This window comes from Scyliorhinus canicula, chromosome 2 (genome assembly GCF_902713615.1).
Source record: "Scyliorhinus canicula chromosome 2, sScyCan1.1, whole genome shotgun sequence".
Lineage (NCBI taxonomy): Eukaryota > Metazoa > Chordata > Chondrichthyes > Carcharhiniformes > Scyliorhinidae > Scyliorhinus > Scyliorhinus canicula.
This window is the reverse complement of record NC_052147.1, coordinates 1,769,653-1,780,486: the sequence shown is the minus strand read 5'-3', so window position 1 is coordinate 1,780,486 and position 10,834 is coordinate 1,769,653. Positions and strand designations below refer to the sequence as shown.

The window sequence follows — 10,834 nt, the reverse complement described above, 5'->3', positions numbered from 1 at the left end:
ATGGGGACAGTGTAGAGGGAGCTTTACTCTGTATCTAACCCCATGCTGTACCTGTCCTGGGAGTGTTTGATGGGGACAGTGTAGAGGGAGCTTTACTCTATATCTAACCCCGTGCAGTACCTGTCCTGGGAGTGTTTGATGGGGACAGTGTAGAGGGAGCTTTACTCTGTATCTAACCCCGTGCTGTACCTGTCCTGGGAGTGTTTGATGTGGACAGTGTAGAGGGAGCTTTACTCTGTATCTAACCCCGTGCTGTGCCTGTCCTGGGAGTGTTTGATGGGGACAGTGTAGAGGGAGCTTTACTCTGTATCTAACCCCATGCTGTACCTGTCCTGGGAGTGTTTGATGGGGATAGTGTAGAGGGAGCTTTACTCTGTATCTAACCCGTGCTATACCTGTCCTGGGAGTGTTTGATGGGGACAGTGTAGAGGGAGCTTTACTCTGTATCTAACCCCGTGCTGTACCTGTCCTGGGAGTGTTTGATGGGGACAGTGTAGAGGGAGCTTTACTCTGTATCTAACCCCGTGCTGTACCAGTCCTGGGAGTGTTTGATGGGGACAGTGTAGAGGGAGCTTTACTCTGTATCTAACCCCGTGCCCTATCTGTGCTGGGAGTGTTTGATGGGGACAGTGTAGAGGAGCTTTACTCTGTATCTAACCCCACGCTGTACCTGTCCTGGGAGTGTTTGATGGGGACAGTGTAGCGGGAGCTTTACTCTGTATCTAAACCCGTGCTGTGCCTGTCCTGGGAGTGTTTGATGGGGACAGTGTAGAGGGAGCTTTACTCTGTATCTAACCCCGTGCTGTACCTGTCCTGGGAGTGTTTGATGGGGACAGTGCAGAGGGAGCTTTACTCTGTATCTAACCCCATGCTGTGCCTGTCCTGGGAGTGTTTGATGGGGACAGTGTAGAGGGAGCTTTACTTTGTATCTAACCCCGTGCTGTCCCTGTCCTGGGAGTGTTTGATGGGGACAGTGTAGAGGGAGCTTTATTCTGTATCTAACCCCGTGCTGTACCTGTCCTGGGAGTGTTTGATGGGGACAGTGTAGAGGGAGCTTTACTCTGTATCTAACCCCGTGCTGTACCTGTCCTGGGAGTGTTTGATGGGGACAGTGTAGAGGGAGCTTTACTCTGTATCTAACCCCGTGCTGTACCTGTCCTGGGAGTGTTTGATGTGGAGATGCCGGCATTGGACTGGGGTGAGCACAGTAAGAAGTCTTACAACACCAGGTTAAAGTCCAACATCTTTGTTTCAAACACTAGCTTTGGGAGCAATGCTGAGACAGCTGTAAAGTTTGGATGAGATGGACCTGCGGTTCAGTTTGAGCTGATGGGTGTTTGTTGATGTTAGTATGTGTGGCTGTGTGAAAAGCCCTGTCGATCGACATGCCAGCTCACTGCTGGTGACTCACTAGGTCTTAATCGGCTGTAAATGGGAACATTTACTGCACATAAACTGTTGATTTTTCCATTTTCCAAAATCCATTTCCCATTACTGGGCACCCATATCGCCGATGGCGGCCCTGAACCTCCCTTGTGACGCCTGTCACCAGATTTCTCTGCACACATTAACTGCCGAGGACTGTTTGCTCCCTGCGCATTGCTGTTACTTAGTTTCTGCTGCTCCATCTCCTGTTTGTAAAACTCATTCGCAGCCCCTGTTGTCACTGCTAAAGCAATCTGTCACTTCAAACAGTTACACCTCATCTGTCACAGCAAAAGGGGATGGCATGCTGGTGTGGCCATTTCATGCCTTTGCCCTCTGTACATTTGTGACTTGCTCAGTGAGTGAAAGTGCCCAATTAAACACACACGCTGAGAGCAGCAAGGGTTTGGATGCTGCACTGACTGAAACAATAGATGTGATGGGTGTCCTGTGGGGAGGAGGTTTGCTGAACAGGGCCCTTTGTAAATGGAAGGCCTGACTATCAGAGTCACTGTTGCAGGTGGGTGTGAATGTCTGCGTTGCCTGGCCTCGTGTCTCCTGTACACAGATAAAACCGGCCCAAAGCCAAATCCCCATTTAACATTGGCTCCAATCACCAAACATCACCTCTTTTCAGAAATCCTCAGTACTGACCCTCTGACAGTGCGGCACTCCCTCAGTACTGACCCTCTGACAGTGCAGCACTCCCTCAGTACTGACCCTCTGACAGTGCGGCACTCCCTCAGTACTGACCCTCTGACAGTGCGGCACTCCCTCAGTACTGACCCTCTGACAGTGCAGCGCTCCCTCAGTACTGACCCTCTGACAGTGCAGCACTCCCTCAGTACTGACCCTCTGACAGTGCGGCACTCCCTCAGTACTGTCCCTCTGACAGTGCGGCGCTCCCTCAGTACTGACACTCTGACAGTGCAGCATTCCCTCAGTACTGACCCTCTGACAGTGCAGCACTCCCTCAGTACTGACCCTCTGACAGTGCGGCACTCCCTCAGTACTGACCCTCTGACAGTGTGGCACTCCCTCAGTACTGACCCTCTGACAGTGCGGCACTCCCTCAGTACTGACCCTCCGACAGTGCAGCACTCCCTCAGTACTGACCCTCTGACAGTGCGGCACTCCCTCAGTACTGACCCTCTGACAGTGCAGCACTCCCTCAGTACTGACTCTCTGACAGTGCAGCACTCCCTCAGTACTGACTGTCTGACAGTGCGGCACTCCCTCAGTACTGACCCTCTGACAGTGCAGCACTCCCTCAGTACTGACCCTCTGACAGTGCAGCACTCCCTCAGTAGCGACCCTCTGACAGTGCAGCACTCCCTCAGTACTGACCCTCTGACAGTGCGGCACTCCCTCAGGACTGACCCTCTGACAGTGCGGCACTCCCTCAGTACTGACCCTCTGACAGTGCAGCACTCCCTCAATACTGACCCTCTGACAGTGCACACTCCCTCAGTACTGACCCTCTGACAGTGCAGCACTCCCTCAGTACTGACCCTCTGACAGTACAGCACTCCCTCAGCACTGACCCTCTGACAGTGTGGCACTCCCTCAGTACTGACCCTCTGACAGTGCGGCACTCCCTCAGCACTGACCCTCTGACAGTGCAGCACTCCCTCAGTACTGACCCTCTGACAGTGCAGCACTCCCTCAGTACTGACCCTCTGACAGTGCAGCACTCCCTCAGTACTGACCCTCTGACAGTGCAGCGCTCCCTCAGTACTGACCCTCTGACAGTGCGGCACTCCCTCAGTACTGACCCTCTGACAGTGCAGTGCTCCCTCACTACTGACCCTCTAACAATGCGGCACTCCCTCAGTACTGACCCTCTGACAGTGCAGCACTCCCTCAGTACTGACCCTCTGACAGTGCTGCGCTCCCTCAGTACTGACCCTCTGACAGAGCGGCACTCCCTCAGTACTGACCCTCTGACAGTGCAGCACTCCCTCAGTACTGAACTTCTGACGGTGCGGCACTGCCTCAGTACTGACCCTCCCTCAGTACTGACCCTCTGTCAGTGCAGCACTCCTCAGTACTGACCTTCTGACAGTGCAGCACTCACTCAGTACTGACCCTCTGACAGCACGGCACTCCCTCAGTATTGACCCTCTGACAATGCGGCGCTCCCTCAGTACTGACCCTCTGACAGTGCAGCACTCCCTCAGTACTGACCCTCTGACAGTGCGGCACTCCCTCAGTACTGACCCTCTGACAGTGCAGCACTCTCTCAGTACTGAACCTGTGACAGTGCGGCACTCCCTCAGTACTGACCCTCTGACAGTGCAGCACTCTCTCAGTACTGAACCTGTGACAGTGCGGCACTCCCTCAGTACTGACCCTCTGACAGCACGGCACTCCCTCAGTACTGACCCTCTGACAGTACGGCACTCCCTCAGTACTGACCCTCTGACAGTGCGGCGCTCCCTCAGTACTGACCCTCTGACAGTGCAGCACTCCCTCAGTACTGACCCTCTGACAGTGCGGCACTCCCTCAGTACTGAACCTCTGACAGTGCAGCACTCTCTCAGTACTGAACCTGTGACAGTGCGGCACTCCCTCAGTACTGACCCTCTGACAGTACGGGGCTCCCTCAGTACTGACCCTCTGACAGTGCGGCACTCCCTCCGTACTGACCCTCTGACAGTGCTGCACTCCCTCAGTACTGACCCTCTGACAGTGCGGCACTCCCTCAGTACTGACCCTCTGACAGTGCAGCACTCCCTCAGTACTGACCCTCTGACAGTGCGGCACTCCCTCAGTACTGACCCTCTGACAGTGCGGCACTCCCTCAGTACTGAACCTCTGACAGTGCAGCACTCTCTCAGTACTGAACCTGTGACAGTGCGGCACTCCCTCAGTACTGACCCTCTGACAGTACGGGGCTCCCTCCGTACTGACCCTCTGACAGTGCGGCACTCCCTCCGTACTGACCCTCTGACAGTGCTGCACTCCCTCAGTACTGACCCTCTGACAGTGCGGCACTCCCTCAGTACTGACCCTCTGACAGTGCGGCACTCCCTCAGTACTGACCCTCTGACAGTGCTGCACTCCCTCAGTACTGACCCTCTGACAGTGCGGCACTCCCACAGCACTGACCCTGTGACAGTGCGGCACTCCCTCAGTACTGAACTTCTGACAGTGCAGCACTCCCTCAATACTGACCCTCTGACAGTGCGGCGCTCCCTCAGTACTGACCCTCTGACAGTGCGGCACTCCTCAGTACTGACCCTCTGACAGTGCTGCACTCCCTCAGTACTGACCCTCTGACAGTGCAGCACTCCCTCAGTACTGACCCTCTGACAGTGCGGCACTCCCTCAGTACTGACCCTCTGACAGTGCTGCACCCTCTCAGTACTGAACTTCTGACAGTGCGGCACTCCCTCAGTACTGACCCTCTGACAGTGCTGCACTCCCTCAGTACTGACCCTCTGACAGTGCGGCACTTCCTCAGCACTGACCCTCTGACAGTGCGGTGCTCCCTCAGTACTGACTTACTGACAGTGCGGCACTCCCTCAGCACTGACCCTCTGACAGTGCGGCACTCCCTCAGTACTGACCCTCTGACAGTGCAGCACTCTCTCAGTACTGACCCTCTGACAGTGAGGCACTCCCTCAGTACTGACCCTCTGACAGTGCAGCACTCCCTCAGTACTGACCCTCTGACAGTACGGGGCTCCCTCAGTACCGACCCTCTGACAGTGCAGCACTCCCTCAGTACTGACCCTCTGACAGTGCAGCACTCCCTCAGTACTGACCCTCTGACAGTGCGGCACTCCCTCAGTACTGACCCTCTGACAGTGCGGCACTCCCTCAGTACTGAACCTCTGACAGTGCAGCACTCTCTCAGTACTGAACCTGTGACAGTGCGGCACTCCCTCAGTACTGACCCTCTGACAGTACGGGGCTCCCTCAGTACTGACCCTCTGACAGTGCGGCACTCCCTCCATACTGACCCTCTGACAGTGCTGCACTCCCTCAGTACTGACCCTCTGACAGTGCGGCACTCCCTCAGTACTGACCCTCTGACAGTGCGGCACTCCCTCAGTACTGACCCTCTGACAGTGCTGCACTCCCTCAGTACTGACCCTCTGACAGTGCGGCACTCCCACAGCACTGACCCTGTGACAGTGCGGCACCCCCTCAGTACTGAACTTCTGACAGTGCAGCACTCCCTCAATACTGACCCTCTGACAGTGCGGCGCTCCCTCAGTACTGACCCTCTGACAGTGCGGCACTCCCTCAGTACTGACCCTCTGACAGTGCTGCACTCCCTCAGTACTGACCCTCTGACAGTGCAGCACTCCCTCAGTACTGACCCTCTGACAGTGCGGCACTCCCTCAGTACTGACCCTCTGACAGTGCTGCACCCCCTCAGTACTGAACTTCTGTCAGTGCGGCACTCCCTCAGTACTGACCCTCTGACAGTGCTGCACTCCCTCAGTACTGACCCTCTGACAGTGCTGCACTCCCTCAGTACTGACCCTCTGACAGTGCGGCGCTTCCTCAGTACTGACCCTCTGACAGTGCAGCATTCCCTCAGTACTGACCCTCTGACAGTGCAGCGCTCCCTCAGTACTGACTTACTGACAGTGCGGCACTCCCTCAGCACTGACCCTCTGACAGTGCGGCACTCCCTCAGTACTGACCCTCTGACAGTGCAGCACTCTCTCAGTACTGACCCTCTGACAGTGAGGCACTCCCTCAGTACTGACCCTCTGACAGTGCAGCACTCCCTCAGTACTGACCCTCTGACAGTACGGGGCTCCCTCAGTACCGACCCTCTGACAGTGCAGCACTCCCTCAGTACTGACCCTCTGACAGTGCAGCACTCCCTCAGTACTGACCCTCTGACAGTGCGGCACTCCCTCAGTACTGACCCTCTGACAGTGCGGCACTCCCTCAGTACTGCCCTCTGACAGTGCGGCACTCCCTCAGTACTGACCCTCTGACAGTGCAGCACTCCCTCAGTACTGACCCTCTGACAGTGCAGCACTCCCTCAGTACTGACCCTCTGACAATGCAGCACTCCCTCAGTACTGACCCTCTGACAGTGCAGCATTCCCTCAGTACTGACCCTCTGACAATGCAGCACTCCCTCAGTACTGACCCTCTGACAGTGCGGCACTCCCTCAGTACTGACCCTCTGACAGTGCGGTGCTCCCTCAGTACTGACCCTCTGACAGTGCGGCACTCCCTCAGCACTGACCCTCTGACAGTGCGGCACTCCCTCAGTACTGACCCTCTGACAGTGCAGCACTCTCTCAGTACTGACCCTCTGACAGTGAGGCACTCCCTCAGTACTGACCCTCTGACAGTGCAGCCCTCCCTCAGTACTGACGCTCTGACAGTACGGGGCTCCCTCAGTACTGACCCTCTGACAGTGCAGCACTCCCTCAGTACTGACCCTCTGACAGTGCAGCACTCCCTCAGCACTGACCCTCTGACAGTGCGGCACTCCCTCAGTACTGACCCTCTGACAGTGCAGCATTCCCTCAGTACTGAGCCTCTGACAGTGCGGCACACCCTCAGTACTGACCCTCTGACAGTGAGGCACTCCCTCAGTACTGACCCTCTGACAGTGCAGCACTCCCTCAGTACTGACCCTCTGACAGTACGGTGCTCCCTCAGTACCGACCCTCTGACAGTGCAGCACTCCCTCAGTACTGACCCTCTGACAGTGCAGCACTCCCTCAGTACTGACCCTCTGACAGTGCGGCACTCCCTCAGTACTGACCCTCTGACAGTGCGGCACTCCCTCAGTACTGACCCTCTGACAGTGCAGCACTCCCTCAGTCCTGACCCTCTGACAGTGCAGCACTCCCTCAGTACTGACCCTCTGACAATGCAGCACTCCCTCAGTACTGACCCTCTGACAGTGCAGCATTCCCTCAGTACTGACCCTCTGACAATGCAGCACTCCCTCAGTACTGACCCTCTGACAGTGCAGCACTCCCTCAGTACTGACCCTCTGACAGTGCAGCACTCCCTCAGTCCTGACCCTCTGACAGTGCAGCACTCCCTCAGTACTGACCCTCTGACAATGCAGCACTCCCTCAGTACTGACCCTCTGACAGTGCAGCATTCCCTCAGTACTGACCCTCTGACAGTGCAGCACTCCCTCAGTCCTGACCCTCTGACAGTGCAGCACTCCCTCAGTACTGACCCTCTGACAATGCAGCACTCCCTCAGTACTGACCCTCTGACAGTGCAGCATTCGCTCAGTACTGACCCTCTGACAATGCAGCACTCCCTCAGTACTGACCCTCTGACAGTGCGGTGCTCCCTCAGTACTGACCCTCTGACAGTGCGGCACTCCCTCAGTACTGACCCTCTGACAGTGCGGCACTCCCTCAGTACTGAGCCTCTGACAGTGCGGCACTCCCTCAGTACTGACCCTCTGACAGTGCAGCATTCCCTCAGTAATGAGCCTCTGACAGTGCGGCACACCCTCAGTACTGACCCTCTGTGTAAGAGGGTTCGGAGAAGCATTGAGGGGTATCTGGATACCAATGATACGGGGGAGGTCCAGGTGGGGATGGTCTGGGAGGCTCTGAAAGCAGTGATCCGGGGGGAGCTGATCTCCATCCGGGCCCACAGGGAAAGGAGGGAGAGGAAGGAGAGGGAGTGACTGGTGGGAGAGCTTCTGGAGGTGGACAGGAGATATGCGGAGGCACCGGAGGAAGGGTTGCTGGGAGAACGGCGCAGGTTGCAGGCCAATTTTGACTTGTTGACCACCAGAAAGGCGGAGACACAGTGGAGGAGGGCGCAGGGCGCAGTATATGAGTGTGGAGAGAAGGCGAGCAGGATGTTGGCGCATCAGCTCCGTAGGCGAGATGCGGCTAGGGAAATTGGGGGAGTGAAGGATGGGGGTGGAAATGTAGTGCAGAAGGGGACAGAAGTAAACGGAGTCTTTAGGGACTTTTACGAGGGATTGTACCGGTCGGAACCTCCGAGGGGGAGAGAGGGGATGGAGAGCTTCATGGACAGGCTATGTTTCCCAAGGGTTCAAGAGAGGCTGGTTGAGGGGCTGGGGGCGCCGATAGAGTTGGAGGAGCTAGTCAGGGGGATCGGGTAAATGCAGTCAGGTAAGGCCCCGGGGCCGGACGGGTTCCCGGCAGAATTTTACAAAAAATATGCGGACCTGGTGGGTCCCCTGCTGGTGCGAACTTTCAATGAGGCGTGGGAGGGGGGGGGCTTTGCCCCTGACGATGTCGCGGGCACTGATCTCTTTGATCCTAAAACGGGATAAGGACCCCTTGCAGTGCGGATCATATAGGCCTATCTCACTCCTTAACGTAGACGTTAAGTTGCTGGCGAAGATCCTGGCTACCAGGATAGAGGATTGTGTGCCAGAGGTAATTCATGAAGATCAGACAGGATTTGTCAAGGTGCGGCAGCTCAACACGAATGTGCGGAGACTGCTCAATGTTATCATGATGCCGGCAGTGGAGGGGGAGGCGGAGATAGTGGTGGCACTGGATGCGGAGAAAGTGTTTGATAGAGTTGAGTGGGGGTACCTGCGGGACGTGCTGGAGAGGTTTGGATTTGGGGAGGGATTCATCAAATGGGTGAGGCTGCTTTACGCGGCGCCGATGGCGAGTGTAGTTACCAATGGAAGGAGATCGGAGTATTTTAGGCTTTATCGTGGGACCAGGCAGGGGTGTCCCCTGTCCCCCCTGCTCTTTGCACTGGCGATTGAACCGCTGGCCATGGCGTTGAGGGAGTCAGGGAGATGGAGGGGTCTGGTGCGGGGGGGGGGGAGCACCGGGTATCGCTGTATGCGGACGACCTGCTGCTGTATGTGGCGGACCCAGAGGGGGGAATGCCGGGGGTGATGGAGCTGTTAGCGGAATTTGGGGGCTTCTCGGGCTATAAGCTGAACTTAGGAAAGAGCGAGGTATTTGTAGTACACCCGGGAGATCAGGAGGAGGAAATTGGGAGGCTCCCCTTCAGGAGGGCAGTGAAGAGTTTCAGGTACCTGGGGGTGCAGGTGGCCAGGAGTTGGGGGGCTCTTCATAAGCTTAACTTCACCAGACTAGTGGAACAGATGGAGGAGGAATTTAAAAGGTGGGACATGGTGCCGCTATCGCTGGCGGGCAGAGTGCAATCCGTCAAAATGACGGTTCTCCCGAGGTTCTTGTTCCTCTTCCAGTGCTTGCCCATCTTTATCCCTAGGGCCTTTTTTAAAAGGGTGACCAGCAGCATCATGGGATTTGTTTGGGCGCATGGCACCCCGAGGGTGAAGAGGGTCTTCTTGGAGCGGAGTAGGGATGGGGGGGGCTGGCGTTGCCCAACCTCTCGGGGTACTATTGGGCGGCCAACGTGTCGATGGTGCGTAAGTGGGTGATGGAGGGGGAGGGGGCAGCATGGAAACGGATGGAGAGAGCGTCCTGTGGGGATACACGCCAGGGGGCCCTGGTAACGGCGCCGTGGCCGCTCCCTCCCACGAGGTATACCACGAGTCCGGTGGTGGCGGCTACCCTCAAGATTTGGGGGCAGTGGCGGCGACATAGGGGAGAAGTGGGGGGCTCGATGGAGGCTCCGTTAAGGGGGAACCATAGGTTCGTCCCGGGGAACATGGATGGGGGATTTCGGGGATGGTATAGAGCGGGCATTAGACAGCTGAAGGACCTGTTTATCGACGGAAGGTTTGCGAGCCTGGGGGAGTTGGAGAAGAAATTTGGGCTCCCGCCGGGAAACATGTTTAGATATCTGCAGGTAAAGGCATTTGCTAGACGGCAGGTGGAGGGATTCCCTGCGCTCCCCGCGAAGGGGGTGAGTGACAGGGTGCTCTCGGGGGTCTGGGTCGGGGAGGGGAAGATATCCGATATCTACAAGCTTATGCAGGAGGTGGAAAAGGCGTCAGTAGAGGAGCTGAAAACGAAGTGGGAGGGGGAACTGGGGGAACAGATCGAAGACGGGACATGGGCTGATGCCCTGGAGAGGGTAAATTCTTCCTCCTCGTGTGCGCGGCTTAGCCTCATCCAATTCAAGGTGCTGCATAGGGCCCACATGACTGGGACGAGGATGAGTAGGTTCTTTGGGGTGAAGATAGGTGTGCCAGGTGCTCGGGGAGTCCAGCGAACCATGCCCATATGTTCTGGGCATGCCCGGCATTGGAGGAGTTCTGGAAGGGGGTGGCGAGGACGGTGTCAAGGGTGGTGGGATCCAGGGTCAAGCCAGGATGGGGACTCGCGATCTTTGGGGTTGGGGTAGAGCCGGGAGTGCAGGAGGCGAAAGAGGCCGGTGTGCTGGCCTTTGCGTCCCTAGTAGCCCGGCGAAGGATTTTGCTACAGTGGAAGGACGCGAGGCCCCCAAGCGTGGAGACCTGGATCAATGACATGGCGGGTTTCATTACGCTTGAGAAGATAAAATTCGCCCTGAGAGGATCGGT

At 56.7% G+C, this 10,834-nt stretch overlaps 1 protein-coding gene across 1 annotated transcript in view; it reads left to right on the top strand.

Annotated features, from left to right (window-relative positions):
- The window catches only part of LOC119962486 (transforming growth factor beta-3 proprotein-like), a 52,404-nt gene extending 50,613 nt beyond the window's left edge, over nucleotides 1-1,791 (top strand). The window contains exon 5 of the mRNA XM_038790431.1: nucleotides 1,655-1,791. Coding sequence (XP_038646359.1) covers nucleotides 1,655-1,791 — 137 coding nt within the window. The remainder of the gene's footprint in view (nucleotides 1-1,654) is intronic.
- The last annotated feature ends 9,043 nt before the right edge of the window (nucleotides 1,792-10,834 follow it).